Source organism: Mustela lutreola, chromosome 6 (genome assembly GCF_030435805.1).
Source record: "Mustela lutreola isolate mMusLut2 chromosome 6, mMusLut2.pri, whole genome shotgun sequence".
Taxonomy (NCBI): Eukaryota; Metazoa; Chordata; class Mammalia; order Carnivora; family Mustelidae; genus Mustela; species Mustela lutreola.
In genome coordinates this window covers 55,776,457-55,801,432 of record NC_081295.1, presented here as the reverse complement: position 1 = coordinate 55,801,432, position 24,976 = coordinate 55,776,457, and the positions used below count along the sequence as shown (strand labels likewise).

Sequence of the window (24,976 nt, the reverse complement as noted above, 5' to 3'; positions counted from 1 at the left end):
GGGCAAACAAAACTGTGGACATTAAGAAACATTTTAGAATTCTATAGAACACTAGTATATTAATCAGGGTTCTCCAGAGAAACAAAACCAATAGGGAAGAGAGACAGAGAAAGAGAATGAATTTATTTAAGGAACTGGTTCATGCAATTGTGGAGGCTAATAAGTCAAATTCATTGAGCAAGATGGCAGGCTGAACATTCAGAGAAGAGCTGTCTTGAGGCAGAATTGCTTCTTTTTTAGAACCTGTCTTTGCTCTTCAGGCCTTTAGCTGATTGAAGCCCACCCACATTATATCTGATAATCTGCTTTACTCAGAGTCTACTGTTTTAAATGTTAATCACATCTAAAGAAAACCTTCACAGCAACATTTGGATTTGTGTTTCACTGAACAGCTGGACACCAAAGCAAAGACAAGCTGACATAAAATTAGCTATCACAACTAACATATATTCTTTCAAGAGGAATTTAAATCTGGATCCGTTTTACTTCATTTGAAGCTAATTGAAATGTAAAGCTGTAATGTATTTTATAGTTAAACAGGTACATATAAAATATCTAAGAAATTATAGTAGTATAGTAGTACTTGAGTTCCTATGAGATCCAATAGTAAGAATTGTTCTTACAGTTGTTGTGATTTAGATTTTGGGTTTGTTGCCCATGGCCCACCTTGGATTTTGCAATACCATAGAAGTTACTGTGAACTTTTTGCCTTATTCATCTTTACAAAACTGAGATAATTTTGTCTGAGTTATTGTATAGATCTGTCTCATTTAAAACAAAATTGTCTTAAATTACATGTAGTACAAGATCACAATGTTACATACTTGAGAGAATGGAACAAAATAATAATAAAAAAAAGCAATGTTTATGATCTAATTCCCTATCTTCTTGCATATTTAAAACTATTTAAAACATTGTTTTTCTGTTTTAGATTTTCAGGAACCATATGCTGTAGTAGTTCTTCTGGAAAAGGATTTAGTACTTATAGACCTGGCACAAAATGGGTAAGAAATAAAATTTGGTGAGAGTTTATTTTAGTATGTGGCGAAAGAGAATCTTTTTAGCATAGGGTTGGCTATTTCTTTTGTTTGAAAATACTTTATTTATATCCATAATCTTGACCTCTTTTTACAGATCCAGACACACATTTCTAATTACCTGCCAGACTTACCAGATCCAGTATGTTGCTTATACAGAGTTTCCATTTTTTTAAGCCAAAATTTGTTGAATTTCTGAAATTTAATATGATTCAACTTAATACCTGGACACCGTGCAGACAGACAAAATAAGTCCAGAATTGATGCCATTACAGTTTACCTCCAGAAAAGCTCTGGGCTCTCCCCACCCCAATGCACTCTCTGGCACTGTCACGAATCTCGTTGTCAGAGTAATTTTACACATAGCACCAAGCTTGTCACTGTCCTCCTCTTTTAAGAGTCTCATAATTGGCTAATGGAGCCAACTGGCACCCTGTTATTCTCCTCTTTAAACCACTGTGGTTGGTTGTTACTGTTTTTGATCTGAGAGCACCACGTTGGCTTGCTACTCTACAGAGTAGAAACTTAGGATACCTTTCCAGCCTGATTTCTCACTGTCTTCCTACTTATTCCCTAGAAAAACTGAACTATGATCAAACTTCAATGCTTTTTCTTATATGGCTCCCAAGAGCTGCAAACTTCACTTGCTTCACTGATGTCAAAACCCCATAAATCTTTCAAAGTCATCTCTCATCTCCTCTTTAAATGTTTCCCCCTCTCTCTTAAAAAAAAAAAAATTTTTATATATATATATATATATAACTGATCTGTAAATCACCACCATAGCTCCTTGGCAACTTTTTGTGGTATTTGCCATATGCTGCTTTTTCTAAAATAGATGATAGTATGTTTACTTACAACATCTTTGAATTAAAGTACATTGCAAATAAATAATATTTGTATCTCCTGGAGATAATCATTAAATATTTAATTGACTTTACCCATTCATATTCAGTGTTTCTCAGTTAGGGACAATTTTACTATTTTTCCCCTCTCCCCCCAGATACTTAACGGCTGTGTGAACATCTTTTATAGAAGCTGCTGGCATCTAGTGGTAGAGGACAGGGATGCTGCTAAACATCCACAGTGCACAGGAGAGTCCCTCATAATAAAGAATTTTCTGATCCAAAATGTGAATAGCACCAGGTTTAGGAAACCCTGAAGTATAAGTGAACAGTATTATTTATCTTATTTTAAGGCATTCCTAGATTTACATCAACTTATGTGCTACCTGTAATTATCGGTTGGATATTTTTATCCTTTTTAAAAATTAGATAGATAATATATATAGATTATATATATATACATACACATCTATTTATATATAGATGTGTGTGTGTGTGTGTGTGTGTGTGTGTATCTATATCTCCACCATAATGGAGGAATTTAAAAATACCATTTCTAAATCGTAATCCTAAGGACACCCAGGTGGCTCAGTCTGTTAAGTATCTGCCTTTAGCTAAGGTCATGATCTTGGGGTCCTGGGATCAAGCCCCACATCGGACTCCCTGCTTAGCAGGGGATCTGCTTTTCCCCCTCTCTCAAGTAGCATCTAAAAATTACATTGATAATAAAAAAATTGATAGCCCTAGAATGACTTATTCTTTTTTAAAAAAAGATTTACTTATTTATTTTAGAGAGAGACAGTGCAAAGGTAGAGGGCGGGGAGTGTGCTGAGAGAGAGGGAGAGACAGCCCTAAGCCCACTGCATGCTGAGGGTAGAGCCCAATGCAAGACTGGATCCCATGACCCTGAGCTCATGACCTGAACCAAAACCAGGAGTTGGATGTTTAACTGACTGTGCCACCTAGGTGCCCCTAGAATAACTTCCTCTTAATAGATTTTATTTTTTTCCCTTAGCTAAGTTTTAAAATCGTATGTGAAACTTTTATGTGTCATCTGTACCAAAAAATATTTAAATTAAAATACTGGGCAAATAACCTGTGGCTAGGCATTTTGAATAAAAATAGCAAATGGATCAGTTAAACATATAATAATAGTAAGATTATTGAGCTTAAGTGTTATAAAATGTGTTTTGTTTTTGTTTTTGTTTTTTTTAAAGATTTTATTTATTTATTTGACAGACAGAGATCACAAGTAGACAGAGAGGCAGGCAGAGAGAGAGGAGGAAGCAGGCTCCCCGCTGAGCAGAGAGCCTGATGCGGGGCTCGATCCCAGAACCCTGGGATCATGACCTGAGACAAAGGCAGAGGCTTTAATCCACTGAGCCACCCAGGCGCCCCATAAAATGTGTTTTTAAAGAGAAAAGAGTTACTTGCCATTTTTTAATTCATGTTTTTGTTTGAGGTTTTTTTCTGTGTTTTTATGTGTGGTTGAGGAATGAGTAATGACAGTTCGGTTCATTTTGAAATCTAGAAAGGAATTTTCTGAAATTATTCTTTAATTTTTAAATTATTACCAGTAGTAGACTGATAATACATCTAATTTTTGCAGATGAGCCACTCTGAATTTTTTAGACTTTATAGCCATATTCTGGTTTTCGTGATATTTTTAAGTAGCCATTCTCAAGGAATTCAAACCAGAAGAGAAATATCATTGTGGATTTAGTTAGGATTTTACTTTAATTTTGAAATTTGGAAAGCATTTTTTTGCTTTATTTAATGGAATAACCTCATATCTAGAAAACCTTTAAGGTAGAATTTTATTTAGATTATCATTGAAATAAGAGTATCTCTAGATTAAATATTATTGTATTCTATTGATTGGAAAAAAAAGAACTGAAAATTTGTATTAGCTCTGTTGATATAAAGGTGAGGCATTTGTTGATTGAAAGCCTTACACCTTAATGGTTAGGAGCACTGTTTAAATTCTGCTTCTCCTTGCTAGATGGCATGCCTTTGGGACATTACTCTTAAGTGTTTGTTCTTCAGTAAAATGTCCACATCATAAGTTTGGTGCAGGAAGTAAATAAGGTATATGTATGTATGAAGCACTCAGTCCAGTGTGTGCCACATGGTACATTATTCTAACTGAGCAACGTGCATTATAAAAGATGCCTTTTTTTTTTAACATGTATGCATGAAGTAAATCTATTAATCTCTATGGTAAAATGTATGTAATTTCTAAAAATACAGAAAAGAACATTGTATCCCAAAACTTATAAGTTCATAAAATCTGTTATATAGACCTTCAGAGGATGTTATCTTTAAATCAAAGTTAAAAAATGGTTTTCATTCCAAAGCTGTAAATATTTTTAAAAGTTTTTGTCGTTATAGTAATTTCATTAAATTAATAAATATTTTTCTTTCCTGTTGTTAAAGATACCCTATATTTGAAAATCCCTACCCTTTGACTATACATGAATCCCCTGTTACATGTTGCGAATACTTTGCTGATTGTCCTGTGGACCTTATTCCTGCACTTTATTCTGTTGGAGCTAGACAGAAGCGGCAAGGTTACAGCAAAAAGGTATTGAACATGAGTTTTAGTATTTAATCTTACATTTCTGCATTTTATATTTATCACCTTGGAGTATTTGATAACATTGATTCCTTTTTTAGAGAAAATAAATAGAAAGTCCTTTTTGGAAGCAAAATACGTTGTTTACTGTTGTCATAGAAATATATATGGGGATGTATGGTATGCTTGGAAGTTGCTTTATACAATAATCTTTTTTTATAGGAATGGCCCATTAATGGAGGTAATTGGGGCTTGGGTGTTCAAAGTTACCCAGAAATAATTATTACAGGGTAAGTAAGAGCCTGTTTTGCCACTAAATCACTAATAGCTAAATATAATTAAGACTATATAGACTTTAATTAATTGGGCAAGTATTGCTTTCCTTTATGCTGTAATGTATTAAGAAATGTTATTGTTTAGAACCTGCCAACTTACCCTGAATTTTACCTTTCTTCATTTGGTTGCTATCTTTTCAAATAACAGTATACTTCAAAGAAAAAAAAGAAATCTGATTTTTTTCCTTTCTTTTTTTCTTCACAATTTTAACTCATTTGCTTTTCATAGGCATGCTGATGGGTCAGTTAAGTTCTGGGATGCTTCTGCAAGTAAGTATTTAGAATATTACTTGTTACATGTTATGCAATCACTGCTTCTATACAATCTGTTTTATAATAATTTTGTGACCAACATTTAATTTAAAATTTAGAAGCTATAAAGTTAATATGTAATTTATCAAGTATATGAGTTTAGAATTTCTGATAGAAGTAAATATTTTTATGGATATTCACTAGTAAATTAAGAAGGATTCTCAACAGAAGTAACAAATCCTTTGTTCAAAATTTCATCAGACTTTCTCTTTTTAACTCAAAAATAAGAGAAGGAATATACGGGCACGTGGGTGGCTCAGTGGTTAAGCATCTGTCTTGTGCTCAGGTCATGATCCTAGGGTCCTGGGCTCGAGCCCTGCATCTGGCTCCCTGCTTGGCAGGAAGTCTGCTACTCCCTTTCCCATTCACCCTGCTTGTGTTCCCTCTCTTGCTGTGTGTCTTTCTGTCAAATAAATAAATAAAATCTTAAAAAAAAAAAAAAAACGGAATATATTTCAAATCAGTAGAAATTTTATAGAGTAATTTTAATGCCTGATTCCAAGCTAACAGTGTTTTGTGCTGTCTTTGCGAAATATATATATGGTGGTTACACAAAATGCTTTGAATTATCACTGTTTGCAAAACATACATAGTAAGCAATGAGAATCCAGTTAACTCAGGATATTTTCTGTTTTATCATGTAGAAATGTGAGATAGTACCTTTAATAGAGAAAATAAGTAGGAAATCATTTTAGAAAGCAAATGTGTTCTTTATTTTCATTATATTTATATATTTTGTTTTAAACAAAATCTTTTCATCAGTCATTTTATTCAGGTTACCTAAATTCATCATCATGATGCATTTTTTTCTTAATGAATACAATTTTTTGGTCAATAGGTACTGTAATTGCTTCATCTAAACGTCTAATAGAAATGTAGACCTGGAAAGAAAAATATGGTTCAAATAAATAAAGGCTATTTTCCTTAGTTAGTATGTCTGATTACATATTATTTTATATTTGTCCTATTTGTATTAAAGTATCTAACATATATTATGTTTTCTTTTAGTAACTCTACAAGTATTATATAAACTAAAGACATCTAAAGTATTTGAAAAGTCAAGAAATAAAGATGAGAGGCCAAACACAGACATTGTAGATGAAGATCCGTATGCCATTCAGATCATCTCCTGGTGTCCAGAAAGTAGAATGCTGTGCATAGCTGGAGTTTCCGCTCATGTTATTATTTATAGATTCAGCAAACAAGAAGTGATTACAGAAGTCATTCCAGTAATAATCTCTTAATTATTTTCAGTGTCAGATGTCTGACATTTAAAATTTTTTTTGAATTATTTAGATTATTTGGGATCAGTTTTATCTAGAATTTTAAAGAACACCTAAGTGTTTACACTGCCATCTATCTTTTGTGGAAAATAGTATAGTTTACCCATATCTTTTTAGTGAGCATTTAAATTTAAATCTTTATATATAGTATATGTTTCATTTAAGGAAAGTTAATATGAATATAAGCATACTCTAATTTGGTATTAACAGGAATGCAGTAAATTCTAAAATCATTTTTAAAAAGCTGAGTCAGAAACATGTTTTTTCTTTGCTAAATCTTTACCTTTAGAAATCTTGTTACATTTTTACCTTTAAAAATGTTGTTCCCACTGAAGCATATATGGGTATGTGTATAAACTGTATGAAATATTCTAATAATTATTCAAAGTAGGCAAACTGTCTTTTTTTTTAACTTTTTTTTTTTTAACAACAGATGCTTGAAGTTCGATTGTTATATGAGATAAATGATGTGGAATCCCCAGAGGGAGAACAGGCACCGCCTTTGCCAACACCAGTTGGGGGTTCCACTCCTCAGCCCATTCCTCCTCAGTCTCATCCTTCTACCAGTAGCAGTTCATCTGATGGGCTTCGTGATAATGTCCCTTGTTTAAAGTAAGTTATTAAAAAATACAGATTTTTTGGAAATTATTTTTTAATTTAGATAAATTATAAGCTTCTTACAGTACTATTTTCCTGTGATAGAAACAAAGGACATAAGATCCTTTCTTTCGGTGTTTTGCTATGGTTAATCCAGTTCATTTTTTTGTGGCATCAAGAGAAATATGATTGAATTCCGAGACTTTTATCTTTAAAGTGCTAAGATTTGATCTTTAAACATACTGGTAGAATAGCATGGATCTTTTCTGTATATATAGGTCAATCTTCCAAAATCCATGGATATTTTCTAGTCTGGATTCGTATGGATCCAAATGTACATGTAGACTGCTTTCTACCTTCTGAAAATTCTGGTTTTTTGGACTCTAGAGATTCAGTCATTTTGTAATCATTTTCTCTTCCTTCTGAATCTGCTCTACCACAGCAGTGTCATTATTTAAATGCCTTTACTGTAGCATTCCAAATTTGAATACAGTTTGCTTTTTATATAAAAATAAATCGGATATAACTTTCTTTTCCTTTTTTTCTAATTTATGTTATTGAGTTGTTAGATTCTCTAAAGGGTATGAGCCTTAATATGGCAGAGAAATAAAACAGTGAGGAAAGAGTTAAGATCACTGAAAAATTTTATGAAGACTATGATTAACTACATTTACAGGGAAGCCAATTAGGGTAGTGACTAAAAAGTCGATATGGAAAGTGTCAAAGCAATTCAGTACAAAAATTGAAGAACAAAAGCCAGTTTAGTAAATTCAAGCTAGGGAGGCCTGGTGAGAGAGAATTTGCATTTGTTAAAAGAACCAGGCTTTGCCCTGGTTTTGTTTTAGATCTGCTAGAGTCACTTTTCTTGGTGAATAGTCATAAAGGATTGCTATGGAGAATGTCTGTGTTACTAAAATTGCATTGCACTCACCCCAAAGACATGGCAGATTTTTAAATATCAAAATTGTTTAAAAGTATAGCCTTTTTTTTCTTGAAGATTTTTATTTATTTATTAGAGTGTAGGGGGAGCACAAGTCCCGGGAGGGGAGAGACCATGAAGAGGGAGAAACAGGTCCCTCCTGAGTGGGGAGCCTGATGCAGGGCTTGATCCCAGATCCCAGGACCCCAGGATCAGGAACTTAGCTGAAAGCAGCAGCTTAAAGACTGAACCACCTAAGCACCACAAAAAGTATAGACTTTTAAAAAAATAAGCCTTTATATGTTTATATAAATTCGAGATTTTGTGTTCTGTGTTAGTGTTTCTCAAGCAGGGATGATTTTGCTTCTCTGAATTTATTTACCAGTATCTGGAGACATTATTAGTTGTCCCAACAGTAGGAATAGGGTGCTACTGGTATCTAATACAGAGGGGCCAGAGATGATGCTCAAGTACACACAGCACTGCCCTACAACAAAGAACTTCCTAGGTCAGAATGCCACTGGGGCCAACAATGAGAAACTCTGATCTGATCTAAAAAATGTAAGCACTGAGGTTAAGTAACTACATCCCTCAGAAAGGTCTCAAAGTTTCATTTTGTCCCTCTTATGTACATACATGCACACCCCTCTGTAACAGTTCTGGCACATGTTTAGCTAGAATGAAACTTGGAAATACAGAATTCCACTTTCTCCCCTTTTGTTACTTATTTAGTACTACTTTGCTTTAAACTTAAATTTGTAGAATTTCCATTAATGCTCTTCTGATTTTAATGTTTATTTTTCTCCAACCTTTTGTTAAATTTACATCTCATAAGCCTATGAAGTACAGTTTGTCTTTGACGTTTATTTTGGTGACATATTTTTGGTAGCAAGGTTTTGAGATTTTTGTCTAAAATGGACATATTCACCATTGACTTTTTAATCACAGGCAATTTGAGTTATACCTCATTGTTTTCCTTCTTACTAGTTTTTTGGTAAATGCAGTTATTTATTAACTTCACATTGTTTTAGTCCACAGTCTGAAAAGCCAATTTTTAAATGTCAGAAATATAACCAAATTAATATTAAAGTGACTAGTACTGAGTTTGTTTTCTATACAGAATGCTTTTTCTTTTCTTTTCTTTTTTTTTTTTTTAAAGATTTTATTTATTTACTTGACAGAGAGAGATCACAAGTAGGCAGAGAGGCAGACAGAGAGAGAGAGGAGGAAGCAGGCTCCCTGCAGAGCAGAGAGCCCGATGCGGGACTCGATCCCAGGACCCTGAGATCATGACCCAAGCCGAAGGCAGCGGCTTAACCCACTGAGCCACCCAGGCGCCCCTTCTTTTCTTTTTTTTTTAAGATTTTATTTATTTATTTGACAGACAGAGATCACAAGTAGGCAGAGAGGCAGGCAGAGAGAGGAGGAAGCAGGCTCCCTGCCAAGCAGAGAGCCTGATGTCGGGCTCGATCCCAGGACCCTGAGATCATGACCTGAGCGGAAGGCAGAGGCTTAACCCACTGAGCCACCCAGGCGCCCCTATACAGAATGCTTTTATATGTAGTTATTCCTTTGAAGAAACATTTTAAAAGCAGCTATTTGATTTATTCCTTTTACCAATGAAGTTTTAGATTTTTAAGTATTTTAATTGAGCTTTTGCAGTTTATTTGTCTAAACAGAAACATTTTGAAACTGCTAAGCCTCCAAACGTACATATAAAATGCATTTGTACACTTATGGAGTTTTTTTTTTGTTTGTTTTAAATTATGGAGCTTTTTATTAATATTCCGCTCCTTGTCTTTAAAAAATAAAACCTTAATTTACATTTACTAAAACATTAAAATAATACATATGTAAACATTGTACACGTAAAACATTATACCAACCCATCCCCTATTTTGCATTTTTAACCTATCCTGTCATTTCTTGATCCAATTTTTAATTTTTTACCAATTGGGAATTTTGTAGCAGGCTTGACTGACTTGTTTTTGCTTAAGAACTGTTTGCTTTAAAACGTAAAAAAACTTGCTTTTAAGAACTCCACGAGTTCTTTCTTAATTAATTTTATTTATTTATTTATTATAAAAAGAAGGAGAGAGCACAAGCAGGGTGGTAGAGGGAAAGTGAGAAGCAGACTCCCCACTAAACAGGGAGCTGGATGCTGGACTTGATCCCAGGACCCTGATCATGACCTGAGCTAAAGGCAGACACTTAAGTGACTGAGCTACCCAGGTATCCCCCATGAGTTCTGTGTATCTTTATCACTGAAGTTTTAAATGTGTCCATATTACACACTTCAAATTTTCTTTAATGCTTGTTCCTGCTCTAATCTAATGTGCATGTTAAATATGCCGAAAGAAGGGGCGCCTGGGTGGCTCAGTGGGTTAAAGCCTCTGCCTTTGGCTCAGGTCATGATCCCAGGGTCCTGGGATCGAGCCCCACGTCGGGCTCTGCTCTGGGGAACCTGCTTCCTCCTCTCTCTCTCTCTCTCTCTGCCTGCCTCTCTGCCTACTTGTGATCTCTGTCTGTCAAATAAATAAATAAAATCTTAAAAAAAAAAAATATGCTGAAAAAAGATAGACACTTCTCTGAACCTTACCCTAATTCATCCAAGAAGAAAATAACACACACAGACTCTTCTCTTCTGAAGAACTCTCAGTCTACCTCTTGAGATGGACAGCTGCCACTGATTAGTATATTTCCCTGAGAAAAACCGGAACTTCTCGGCCAACATACAGTTCTGAGTGTACTGCCTTACTGACTTTGCATGAAGTGACTAACTCAGTTCATATTTGGAATACCGTTAGTGATTCATGTTTACCCTAAAATTTATACAACCACATATTTGGTCAGGTGTCTTGGTCTTCTTCACCAGAAGTACCAACTAAATGACTCAAAAGCATCCTTACCTCTGAATTTGGTGTCAGGAGATTTAACATTGAGTAGTTTTCCTGCTGTCCTTCTGTCATTTCACTGTCATTCCAGGGCAGAGCCTCAAGAATTATGAAGTAAGCCTCAAGAATTACTGAATTACTTATGTAAGTTTTACAAGAGCAGTTATTAGGGAAAGAGTCTAAGTAATCAAAAATGTTCTCACCTTAAAGTCAAAGTAGATTTTTTTTTAATAGTGAAAGTAGTCAAACTCAGAAATATACTACTCATTTTAATTTTAATTGATTTAATTAATAAATTAAAAAAAGGAAAATTTTATCTTCCAAATCCACTTGAAGTTTCCTGATGCAAGTATTATAGGTGTTGTATCTAACTGGCTCTATTTTGGGGTGCTTGCACAGTTGGTTAAGCGCCTGCCTTTGGCTTGGGTCAGACTCAGTGCTCAGTAGGGAGCCTGCTTCTCTCTCTCCCTCTGCCTCTCCCTCTGCTTGTGCGCTCTCTCATGCACACACGCTCTTTCTCTCTGTGTGTCAAATAAATAAGTAAATAAATAAATAGTTCATTTTTGAAAAGATAGGTGGCTGTATTCCTTAGAAAGTCTTGTATTCAAGATAGGAATCCCTCAAAATCCTAGGAGAGAACATAGGCACTAACCTCTTCGACATCAACCATAGCAACTTGTTTCAAGACATGTCTCCAAAGGCAAAGGAAACAAAAGTGAAAATTAACTTGGGTGACTTCATCAAGATAAAAAACTTCTCCACAGCAAAAGAAACAGTCAACAAAACTAAGAGGCAATCCATGGAATGGGAGAAGATACTTGCAAATGACACTACAGATAAAGGCTGGTATCCAAATCTATAAAAAACTTCTCAAACTCAATACCCAAGAAACAAATAATCAAGTCAAAAAATGGGCAGAATACATGAACAGATAATTCTGCAAAGGAGACATACAAGTGGCTAACAGACACATGAAAAAATGTTTAGTATCTTTAGCCATCAGGGAAATTCAAACCAAAACCACATTGAGATACCACCTTACACCAGTTAGAATGGCAAAAATTAACGAGGCAGGAAACAACAAATGTTGGTGAGGATGTGGAGAAAGGGGAACCCTCTTACACTGTTGGTGGGAAAGCAGATTAGTGCAGCCACTTTGGAAAACAGTATGGGGGTTCCTCAAAATGAGCTTTCAGCTCATTCATTCTTTCAAATATCAAGAATCTCTTTTGCACTAGAGTGTTAAAAGTAACTGCAAGATTTCTGCCTTCATGAAGTTTTGAAGCATTTGTGATTCTTCATAATGTGTTTCAGTTCTACCTTTTTCTTATTGTTTTACATTAATTACAGGCAGTTTTTAATTGTTTTCTTATTCTACTTCACGTTGCAAACCTCCACCAAATTAATCTTTCTAAAGTATTTCTTATAAACCTTCATTGGCTTCTAATTCCTTAGAATAATGAAAATATATTTCATATAAACTGACCATTGACAGCTCTTCCGTAGGCACTTTTACTGTGATTAGATAGTAATATTCCCACTTTTTTAGACAAGAAGACAACTGGAAAATGGCAGAGCCAAGACTTAAACTCTTGCCTTTCAAAAGCCCTCAGTTTTTTGTAGCCAGCCCCTGAAGACCCTTTAAAGTCTGACCTCAGCCTATTTTGTTATATTGGTTTCTCACTATTAATACACACCTACACTGTGAGCAAACTTATACATTTGTTATTCTTTGACTATTGGTTTCCTGCTTCTTGTTTGCATGTTTGCAAAAGCATTTATTCAGCAGTTACTGGAGAAAGAGTCTACAATCAAAATTACTATCAACTCATAGTACATTTTTTTAATAGTGCAAGTGTCATGCACCCAAAAATAAATTTCTCACATTTTTTTAACTCCTTATGTTTTTGGCCACTTTTTATTTTCTTAGACCATATATTTAAGTCTACTTTTCTAACTTGCTTTTTTTTTTCTAATTTGGTATTTTTCTTTCTCTTCTTAATCCATGGACGACTTCTCATTCTTTTCTCCATACCTCCTTCCCATTCATACCCATTCTCTTTTTCTCCCTCTTCACTTCCAACCCCCTAGTTTATAATGGGAACTTATTTATGCTTTCTTATTTTTGTTATTTATGTACATGTTTTGTCTCCATCTAGATTAAATGCCAATAGAGAACAGGATTCAGTTTTTTTCATTTTTGTATATTTAATTCCATATACTTTGAGCATAGTTATTTATGCATGACTTTATAATTAACAAGCTAATAAGATACATGAAGGTAGGTTAAAAGGTAATGTTTTCCTTTATTACAGAGTTAAAAATTCACCACTTAAGCAGTCTCCAGGTTATCAGACAGAACTAGTTATTCAGTTGGTATGGGTCGGTGGAGAACCACCACAACAAATAACCAGCCTGGCAGTCAATTCTTCGTATGGATTGTAAGTATAATTTATGTGTTTCTCAGTCTCTTCATAGTATTCCATACATTTTTAAAAATTTTTAAAAATAGTATGATCTTTATTACAACATCAATTAAAAAGTTGTATTTCTTTAACTTCAAATCAGACTTAGGTGTTTATTTGGAAAATAAATGTTCTGAATAATCTACTCTGGGTATGCTAGTTTATAGTGCTTTCCAAAGCATGGAGATTAAAGTTTAAAGTCAATCTGTACTTTCATGGATATACTCTCAGAAATGATTTCCTTATTAATATTCAGTATAATGGAGGTCTAACAGCCATCAACTCAGAAGACTTTGTTCTAAGCTAATTAAATGTTGAACCAGAGCTATATAATTTCTTCTTTCTATTTCCAAATTTCACTTGTATAAATTATAAAAGCATAGTAATAGTTTGGTAAAGTATTATACTACAGTTGTATCATCAATTCATACTTTTAAGTATTAAGTATGAATTATGATACTTTTTATTATAATTTGGTAGACTTACCAAGTATTTTTGTTTGTTTTAAAAATCAACATTATGGTAGTAGAGAAGCCATACATCGTTTATTCCCAGAGCCATTTATTGGGTCACTTGGTCGTCTTCTTTTATGCTAGCCCTAGGGAGGGACTCATCTTTTTCTTCTTCCTAAAGCTATTACCACTCACTCTATCTCTTACAGTTGTATACCCAGCTAAGACTGGCTATAGTCTGAGATTCTCATCTCTCAATGTCTTTGATTTGCTGCCCCACAGTGTAAGAACATGAACCTTCTTTCTTTTACTATTTCACTGCCCACAACCTTAAAGAAAGAGGGAATAAGAAAAAGAACTAATAAGAAATTTCAAAGGAAGTTGCAAATCAGTTGATCATAGGCTGATGGACTCACAGTTAACATTTTTTAAAAATTTATTTATTTTTTATTTTTAATAAACATATAATATATTTTTATCCCCAGGGGTACAGGTCTGTGAATCTCCAGGTTTACACACTTCAGAGCACTCACCATAGCACATACCTTCCCCAATGTCCATAACCCCACCCCCCTTCTCCCAACCCCCCTACCCCCAGCAACCCTCAGTTTGTTTTGTGAGATTAAGAGTCACTTATGGTTTGTCTCCCTCCCAATCCCATCAGTTAACATTTTTTTAGCCCTTGTTGCATGTTTTTAATATTTGAGCTGGCTGCCAAAATTGTTTAATGTGAAATCCATATTTAGAGCTTTAACTGAAAAATCTAATTACCTGGCCCATTGTCTCTAATCTGCTTGGCAGTGGTCAGCATGAACAGCATAAAACCTTTCCTCTTTAGATGGGTCATCTAATGTCCTTCTGTTTCTTGTTTGTCTTACTTACAGAGTCCTTACGTACATTTCAATTTTCAGCTTCTGACTTGAGATATCTTAAAAGAGTCAAATTCCTTTATTCATAGTTGCTCGTTTGTAGTACCTGACTCATAACTGGGAATGTATTTGGAGTACTCCAAAGGGAGACCTCCAGCATTTATGTTTTTTACTTTTTATTCTTGACTGAATGGATTACCAAAACTTTCTCAGAGAGATAATCTGCCACTTCCCTAGTGGAAGAGAATGTCTTTCTCTGAGCTGCTCGAAATGGCTCTAAGTCAGAAAAATAAATGTCACATTTCCTAGCATGGAGATTTATGTCTGTGATCAAGTTTCACTTCCTATGCCAACATTTTTTTTAAATGATATAGACTTTTAATCATTTATGTCTGCAGAAGATCTACATAGTTCCATGAGAAGTCATATGTAACCTGTATTTCCATGTCTCTGATAGTCTTTAGTTGCAAAGAAGAATTTTCTGGAAAACCCATTCTCCTCCTTTTCAACCTTATAAACCACGGGTACATTTCCTTATAATTACTTATTTGTGCTAAAATATTTACTCTTTTTCTATTCCCAGGGTAGTTTTTGGCAATTGTAATGGCATCGCAATGGTAGACTACCTCCAGAAAGCAGTACTCCTCAACCTGGGCACTATTGAATTATATGGCTCCAATGATCCTTATCGGAGAGAACCCCGGTCTCCTCGTAAATCTCGACAACCTTCAGGAGGTATAAAGAAAAAAGTCCTGAGTTTTAGGATTTCTATAAATACTGAGTTACTTCTTTGTATATAAATACTTCAGTTAGATACATAGCTTGTCTGACTTAGTCTGTATATGTAAAGTGTCAAAACTAGTATAAGATTTGAGCCTTCTTTGTTTTGTGTTATTAGATTTCACTTTTGTTTTTAATATCCTAGGATTTTAATTAACGCTGGGAAAGAACCACAGTGGCAGGCTTCTTCAGCTAAATTATGAGATGAAAATTTGTGGAATAAAAGTTAACTTCAAAGTTAACTTCAAAGTTTTGCCCCTTTTATCGTTTGGTATTTTAAGACCCAAAATTTGTCGTTCCACCTATGTTATTTAAAGGGATCATTTCCTGTGGGAAAAAAAATGTAAATGCAAAAGTGAATTTGAATTCTATGAAAATGTAGTATTCTTAGATAGCCTTGATTCAGTGCAATCCCAAATCCATTAAGAGTTTTCTTTATAACATTCTTTTATATTTGCTAGGTGATTAGTCTTAATTTTATAATATTTTTAAAAAATTTTAAAAGATTTTATTTGAGAGAATGCATGGTGGGGAGGAGCAGGAAAGAGGGGGAGAAGTAGACTCCTACTGAGTAGGGAGCCCAGATATTGGGCTCCATTGCAGGACCTCCTGGATCATGACCAGACTGAAGGCAGACACTTAACTGACTGAGCTGCCTGGATGCCCAATTAGTCTTAATTTTAAATGTTTTAATATGTCTAGTTGGTGGTCTTTACCAGTACTTGTCACATTTTTTTTTTTTTTTAAACCTCCTGGCATTGGATCTCTGGCACATAGGGGTATATTAGTGAAGACTGCAGCAGTTACTGGCCTGAAGGCTCCAGTCTCCTCAGGACCTGTTCAAGCTGAACTAGGGATCGAAGGATTGGGGGAACCTTTTCTAGAGCAGACTTAGCCCATCTGCAGAACGGCAGTGTGCAGTAAAACACTGGGAATCTCTGGTCTGTACTTATAACTCGGTCTCTCTGATTTTAAATTCTGAGATTCATTTCTCATTTGCTCTTATGGCATAATTATCTAATATTACCTATATCACAGTTCATAAAAGAAGAAAAAGAAAGGTGGGGGGATATAGACCTTATTCTCACTTTGGTTTGATGCTTGAATTTTCTTTTCCATTTTTGTTTTTGTGTGTGATCATTTTGTCATGTGTTATCTTCAGCAGAAATTGTCCCAACCATACCATTCTAGTACCTTTGTCTCCTTTTTTTCCTTCGCTTTTCATTGCTTCACTAAGGCATGCTGATTGTGACTTCTTGCATGTGCGGCCTTTCTAGCTTATATTCTGAATCTGTGAAAAAACTCCGTTCTTCCTTAAGTAAGTTACTTATTCCATGTCAGTAAAGTCATAGCATTTTTTTTGTTGTCTATAAAATCATTTTTCTCATTTATTTTTAAAAGAGTGTGTTAAAACATTATATATCTAAAATGGCATACTCATTCCTTAAGTTCATCGTGTATATGAAAACAGTTATTGAAATGTTTGTGTCCCAACCAGGTTTCTTTATAAAGCAAACTAATATTTAGTATTAGAAAATTAAAACATTGTCATGATAGAGGAGACAAGTACTTTTAGTAATTTTACCACAAACCTGTGTAAAAAGTTTTTTGCTTCTAAAATGAATTAATTTCTCTTCTCCTTGATACCTCATAATAGTTTCATAAAATTGCTAAAAATTAAATACATAAGCTTATCCATACAAGTACAAGCTTATGTATATAAGCTTGGATAAACTTATGTATTTAATTTATGTATTTTGCTATGTGATTTCAAAAATGTTTTTTTCTTAAATTTCATTGCATCCTCTATCCTGTAGTAAATCTCATAATATTATTTATATTATTATTTGTTTTATTTTATATTGAAGAGTTAGGTGTTTAAGTACAGGAGAACTATTTGAGTTTTTCTGTATCAGTTTAAGATATTATTATGCTCAGTTATAACAGTATTTAGGATTGCATCTTAAATAAAAAATAAAGAAAAGTTAAATTAAAATTAAAAGAAAATTATTTTAAAATGTACTTTAACATTTTAAGAATATTTGTGATTTATTTCTAAAATATAATTGTTTTAAATACAATTAAATATAAAATAATTGATAACAGAATTCTTTAGCTGTCTTGATAAAAAGGCTATTCTTATAAAAGTGCATATTTTATAATAGGTTATAGAAGTGTTGCCCAAATACCTCCAAATTACCTCCAAATTCTTTTTTAAAGATTAGCTTGGAAAAATGTTTTTACTACTAGTGGATTCTAATATGATTTCATAAAGAGTGAGGTGTTTTCTATTCATGAAATTATCTTGTAAACATTATAGGTTGTGTTTTACATTTGTATTAAAATGCAGTTGAACCCATAACTAAAATGTGTACAGTGATTTCATAATAAAAATTATGAGATTTTTACAGGGACAACTAGTGATAAAGTATTTCAACTACCTGTATATCTGCTTGCTGAAAGTCTTAATTATAACAAAAGTGAAACATGATTAATAGGTGTCTTGTTTTGCTGACCACTTTTTCACTCAGTGAAGGACACAAAAGGGAAATTTTTATTCTGAATATAATTGTAAACCCCAAATAAGATCTTTTTTTGGTGATGTGAAAGTGATAAATCCATGAAAAGAAAATTAACTTAGTCTTGGAAATTGATAATAATGAAGAAAGAAATTAGGGACAAAGTTGTGCATGACTTTAGGAAAGATATTTTCGAAAGTTACAAAGAAGTAGCTATAAAAATGAAGATTTGGGCTATACAATTACAATTAATTTCAATTCTTCAATATATTCAATAGAATAGAAAAGGAAATAGCTACCAAGCCCCATAAACTAGTTGATATTTCTGTGTGTGTGTTTGTGTATGTGTGTATTATAAGAAATAAAACGAACTATATAAGAAATGAGGGATATAATCAAGGATGCATAATAAGTTTCGTATAAATCATTAAATACTTTGTTGAGTATAGACTGGTCTTAAAAAAATGGGATAGCAAAATGTTTGGTTTCAATGAAAATATAATTAAAGAAGGATTAGGACTCTAGGGATCATTTGAAATGATAGTTGAAAAACAGAATATAGAGCTTAATAACTTTGTTTGTCAACCCTTCATTAAGAGGAATGATTTAACTTTCTGAAAATTATGAAAAATAAGATAAATGAAAATCTAAGCTATATTTTGTATGTAAGGCATAACTTAGTAATAAAAAGTGATAAAGTAATAAAAACGTATCAAGAGAATTTGTGAAAAGAATTTGTAAATAGTACTCAAGTTGATAAAGGACAAATAAATCAGTAAATTTGATGTACAGATCATTCAGAATTCTAGAACGATTTGTGTGCGTATTGAAATGCCTGTGTGCATACTGAAAATAGAGCCATCAACTGAAGTCAGCGGGAATCTACTAAAAGTAAAATGTACCAAAATTGGTGTTACTTTTTTAATCTCATAACTACATTGATGGCTCATGGCACCCTGTTGACATAATGTTTCCTAAAGTTAATCAGAACTTAATAAAGAATTCCATGTATATTTTTTATGAACCGTGCAGATGGAAGTGACCTAGTCATTTTGGCAGTTGTAAGATTGATTAAACCAGGAGTCAGTAAACTACTGTCCCTGAGCCAAAGCAGGCCTACTGCTGGGTTTTGCCAGTACAGTTTAATTAGAACAGCTTCTTGCTTATTTTCTTAGCTGGTCTCAAAACCAATCTAGACCTTCACAGACCAGGTTTGCCAACCCCTGGATTAAACCAGGGTCTGTTTGTAGCCTAACATTAACTTGTATGTAATGAACCTCAGTAGATATATTATGATAAATAACATATGATTATGGTTTGTTGAACATTTGAATAGTAAATTAAGCTTCCTACTTAAACATGTGAAAAAGAAGGTATGCTTTTGTCAATAAAGGGTAACTACTACATTTGATGGCAAAGACTCAAAAGATAGTTGTAAGTAAAAATCATAAATTGTACACTGTAACCATGTTGTATAAGCCATAGGATCATATATATCAATCAGTCATGTAGGGTTGGACTTGACTTTTACCCTGAGCCCAATGGAAGCCTTAAAATTTCAAAATTGATTATCTAGGCTCACTAAAGTAGTAGATATACTATCGCAACTATTTATTATTGAGGTATAATTGGCTATATAATCATTATATTAGTTTCAAATACTGATTTGATATTTGTATACATTGCAAAATGATCACCACAGTAGGTCTAAGAGTCGTCCTCTTACATAGTTAAATTTTTTTTTTCCTTGCAGTGGGAACTTTTAAGATATCTACACTATTATTAACTATATTTTTGCTGTATATTACATCTCTTATTTATTCTATAACTGGAAGTTTGTACCTTTGACCCCTTTTATCTTTTTTTCCCCCACCCTCCACACCCTGCTATGGCAATCACCAGTTTGTTCTCTGTATCCATGAACTTGTTTCTTGTTTTTTTGTTGTTGTTGTTGTTTTTTGTGTGGGGGGGGGTAGTTTCAGTTCCATTGTATCATACAAGTGAGATCATACAGTAATTGTCTTTCACTGTCTGACTTACTCTATTTAATGTAGTGTCCTTGAGGGCCATCCATGTTGTCACAAATAGCAAAATTTAAATCTGTTATGGCTGAATATATCCTATTCATGTGTTTGAGTATATCCCATACATGTATTTGAATGTATGTATGTGCGTGTGTATATATATATATATATATATATATATGTGTGTGTGTGTGTGTGTGTGTGTATACCACCTACATTTTTATATATGCCACATTTTCTTTAGCCATGCATCCACTGATGGACTCTTAGGTTGTTTCTGTATATCACTACTGTTTAAAGACCTGCTTTTTTAGTATTCTATCAAGAAGGAGTCCATTTATATAAACAAATATTTTGTCAAAGATTAAATGCATACCTAAAATTCCATCCATCATCTTTGAACCATAAGAACTAGTTTTTTGTTTTTTCCAGAATCATAGTTTAATAAGTGTTAAAAAGAGAAAAAAATTACTACTTGTTATTCAGAACTTTCTAGTGAAGAAAAATAATATATAAATCAAAATAGAAAACCCTTCTTATAAACTTATTTTGGTACTCCATATTCTCTGAAAATGTTATCGTGAAAGCTTCTTAGTGATTGGACTGTGACATCATTTCTGTGTTTACCAAAGGACTGGAAAAGTTGATACTGATCATATATGCACATATGTCAGCATAATAGCTAACTTCTTCTGAGACCTACATATGTAGCCTCCCCAATCCCATCTGCTGTCCAACTATCCCAAAGTCCTGATGTATGTTTATTTGTAATTTTTAAAGAATTTGCAGGAATTCTTTTCATTCCAGTTACCAAGGAACTTAATATCGTGCAAATTGTTTACTCTGCATATTGCCATTTTTTTAATTCTACATTTTATTTAACTGTCTATAGCATAAAATACCTTGCTATGGTTTCTCCCAAGAATCTAGGCCATCCTATAAGATAGATTAATTATATAATTCATATAAATCTGTGAAAAGGAAGTATTTTTTAGAGCTCTTTAAAAATGTGTGGTATGGTTTTTAAGATGTATAGTCCTATAAGATAAGCAATGTACAATATTTTAAATATTGGAAATGTGGAGGCATAAAATTATTTTATATTCACAGAAGATGTTTGAAACATACTTAGCAAAAACCACTTTGACATTTGAGTTGAGAAGTTTCTATGATGTAAAAATCACCAAATTTACTACCAAGTATTTATTTTCCTTCAAGAGAAATCCAATAAGTGTATCATATACTCTCAAATTACTGATTTTAAGCGAAGTCCTACTTTGTATCTAATGTCCTTGAAGAATAGTAAATTATCTCTTAGAACTTTTCTTTTTTCTTAACTAATGACTACTATACTATTTTTAGGTATTTTTAATATCAAATGCTCCTATTTCCTATCTCAAGATTAATGGGCATAGTATCAATGCCAGTACAGTCTGTTCAACTGCTGGGTTTCTACCAATGGACAATCATTAAATGTGTACTGTAAATAGGGCATAAAACTGCACATATGTAAATTTGTGTTGTGATTTGGTTTCTGGTTTTCTTTTTTAGCAGGTCTGTGTGATATTAGTGAAGGGACTGTTGTCCCAGAGGATCGCTGCAAATCTCCAACTTCTGGTAATTTTTTATTTCATTAATAGTTAAAATTCCAAAAAAGAAAAATACAGTGTGAAAATTCCTTTTTACGGCTAAGCTTATAAAATAACACCTACAAGGAACTTTTGTGTCACATATTTTTCTCAAAATGACTATTTTTTGCATTCTCATTAAGTGAAAAAAAATGCACTAGATAAAATCCCACAGCTGTTACCCGTTAAGAGTCATAGAACTATTTACTTAGCTTTCTTATGTTTATACTTTTTTAGGGAAAATATATTTTACTTGTCACCATTAATCAAATGGTTTGGTTAATCTACAATGTTGTCTTTGCTCTAGGCTTGCCTGGTGTCATCTGTTAGAATAGTGCTCTAATTCTTGAGTAGTATCCATTTAAATATTACCAAAGATTTTAAACATTTATAATCTAATGGTAACTGTAGACAGAATAATTGTAGACTATTTGTATATGTTTCTGTTTTTGGTCAAAGTGATATTTGATATAATTTTATAGCTATATTAAAGCAGTTGTCTTTTTTTGTCCATGTGATATAGGTCTTTATGTAACCTATGTGTATATTAATATTTTAGTGGAACATAAATTTTAGTATCTTTTCAGTCTTCTTAAGATTAAGAGGATCATAATTTTATTATTATTTTAAATGGATAGAAACTTTGTGAGTCTTTACTACAAGTGAATTCACAGTTCTAACTACCTTATTAAATCATTCTGGCTGGGAATATTTATCAGTTTTGCCTGCAAAGATTGTTCTTAGGATAAAGTGACATAGTTCTCCACTAGATTTTGACCCTTCCATAGCTGATTCTACTACATCAGAAGTCATTATAAACATGGGAACTTTTGGGAAGTGCGTTTTACCTCTCTCATATTTCCGTTTAGCATTTTGTTAGAACTGTAACATTTTTGTGATGTTTTCTTTTTGAAATTGCATTTTCCTGATGTTGCACAAGTTATACCTTAAGATATATCTATCTTCTAGTTTTCTTAATCTTTAAATTTTGTATTTAAATTGACTCATTAATAGAATATGGAACTTTAGGAATTATTTATTTAGCACCTAATGTTAAGTCTGAACATGGGTACAGTAAAATTTGAATGAATAATATGGAGCAAGTAACTGTATATCTGATCTCACAGAACTAGAGTTATTTCTGAATTTGGAATTCAGAACTGGAGTATATTTATTGCTGTTCTTTGTTCATCTGCCTACAATACAGTTCTGATCTTCTTACCTGTTTACTCTAAAGGCCATATGAATGCAGTTGTCAATATGTTAAGGCTAAAAGCCAGACTGGATAATTTGTACATGTAATTATCTTTTAATATATTACATGGCCATCAAAATTGTTTTGACAAGACTCAGTCCAAATAAATTAAAACTCATTATTATCCTAAGCCAAACTATAAATAGTATATATATATATATATATATATATATATATATAAATTTAGAATAGCCAATAAGAGGTATAGATAAGTATTTAATTAAGTATATTAAAATTTGAGTATATAAATATAAAAAGTATGTAAAAGTAGAAACCCTCCAAATCTTTCTCTGAGAAACTCAAACATTGCTGAACATTTTCAGATATATTTTTTGATCCACATGAAAGGACAGTATAGCTTTAATATACAGAAATTTATCTGACACTAGGTATTTTATCGTTTCAATGAGTTGGAACTACAAAGTAAGAATTGTGACTGCAAAAATCATTGATAAATCAGAAATTCTGATCTTAGATAGAAAACTCTTAACTTGTTTAGTCTTTGATTATGCCCCAAAAGACATAAGAATTTTCTGAATAATTGCATGCATTCCTACATATCAGGAAAGATACCTTTTACAAAAAAACAAATCAAACTTGAGTAGACAATAGTTGTGCCTGAAACGTGTTTCATAGAGCAGGAGATAGATGTCACTCATGCATATGAACTAAAACATGTACTAGAAACTAGAATAAAATTCTGGAAAGCTAACCCTTTGACAGTATATTCTTATAGTTATGTCTTTCACTATTGGTCCATCTTAAAATAGTAGTATTTCTTGCTACCCATCTTGAGCCAGTTTTCTAAACTTTGCACATTTGTAACTTTTTTGCCTTCATTCTTCATTCTAATAAGGAAATAAAGGAATAATTTAGTATCATTTCTCTCATCAAACATGCAAATTCTACTAATTTAGGATAGTCAAAAAAGAAAAATGGATGGGGCTAAGTTTGAGGTAAACCAGAAGAACCACAAGGTGATCATGTTATTAAAATGGAAAGTAGTAATTAAATTGCCAGCTTCAAGTACTTTCTTGCAGTGTGGTAGGATATATATAAGTAGTTAAATGATACAATATAGATTATTAAACCAATATAGCTAATAGAAAACAGTGTATCATGAGAGAAGAAGAAATGTATAAAAGTGGATTGGGAGTTCAACTGAGTCGCTCATAAATACTAAGAGGAGGACTACTATTATAAAAATGAAAAGTAGCCATATACCCTTTATCAAAATCAATGTGTTTATTCAAAATAATAATGCAAATGAAGAGCAAATTTTTATGAAAAGCATTTAAGTCCCATAATCAAAATTGGTTGTCTCAACACTTTAGCTGATTCAAAAAGCTCAATTCAAAGAGCATCCTGAGAAAGTACAAGTAATTTATATAGTTTGGCTTTTCCATTTGTTTTTAAATAAACCAGCAGTCTCTCTGAAATAGCATATTAATTCTGTCATCCTGAATTAGCATAAGAACTTCTGCTATCTCCATTTGATCTTTGTATTTCAAAGAACTCAGATTGCTTTACTGAGCACTTTAATTATTTTGAGATTCTGTTTTAGTACTGCATCGGAAATGTGTGTGTGTGCATGTGCATATGTGAAAATGATAAAAACATTTATTAGGTTATTTCAGTTTAAATAAAACCCAGGTTACATAGACCATAATATAAATCCTGCCTTCAGGAGTTGCCATATACCCCAGAAAAACCAAAAAGCTGTAAATATTTTCTGTTTATTTAATCGTAATTATTTGGTAAATATATTCAGATGGGATATGCTGAAAGCATTTTTGGAACTTTGACAAAAATTCTGAAGACTAATAGTAGGCAATTTCAGTTAGGGGAAACATAAATCTTTTCTTTACATTTATGGCTTATGTTGGAAATTTTTTTTGGAAATACTAAAATATATTTTTTATTGTATTATGTTAGTCACCATACCATACATCATTAGTTTTTGATGTAGTGTTCTAATATTCATTGTTTATGTAAATACCCAGTGCTCCTAAAAAAACATTTTATAATTTTATATTCATATTTAGATTGTAGCTATTGCTTTAATATGAAATCTATTAAATAAAACAAGTATTAATATTTTTTACATTCCTATGGCTATTTAATATTAGAGGTGACTGATATTTTAAAATATTTATAACATCTTATAACTGTTATCTTCTTTGAAGA

General features: G+C 32.7%; 1 protein-coding gene across 5 annotated transcripts in view; it reads left to right on the top strand.

The window, feature by feature from the left end:
- The window catches only part of STXBP5 (syntaxin binding protein 5), a 178,254-nt gene that overhangs the window by 104,377 nt on the left and 48,901 nt on the right, over window positions 1–24,976 (top strand). For 3 of the 5 annotated variants that reach the window (XM_059177309.1, XM_059177308.1, XM_059177306.1), the window contains exons 11-19: window positions 932–1,004; window positions 4,319–4,466; window positions 4,680–4,747; window positions 5,022–5,062; window positions 6,113–6,333; window positions 6,821–6,999; window positions 13,113–13,238; window positions 15,167–15,318; window positions 21,458–21,523. In XM_059177309.1, the coding sequence (XP_059033292.1) occupies window positions 932–1,004; window positions 4,319–4,466; window positions 4,680–4,747; window positions 5,022–5,062; window positions 6,113–6,333; window positions 6,821–6,999; window positions 13,113–13,238; window positions 15,167–15,318; window positions 21,458–21,523 (1,074 nt within the window). The remainder of the gene's footprint in view (window positions 1–931; window positions 1,005–4,318; window positions 4,467–4,679; window positions 4,748–5,021; window positions 5,063–6,112; window positions 6,334–6,820; window positions 7,000–13,112; window positions 13,239–15,166; window positions 15,319–21,457; window positions 21,524–24,976) is intronic. The other 2 variants (XM_059177310.1, XM_059177307.1) reach the window with 1 other exon arrangement.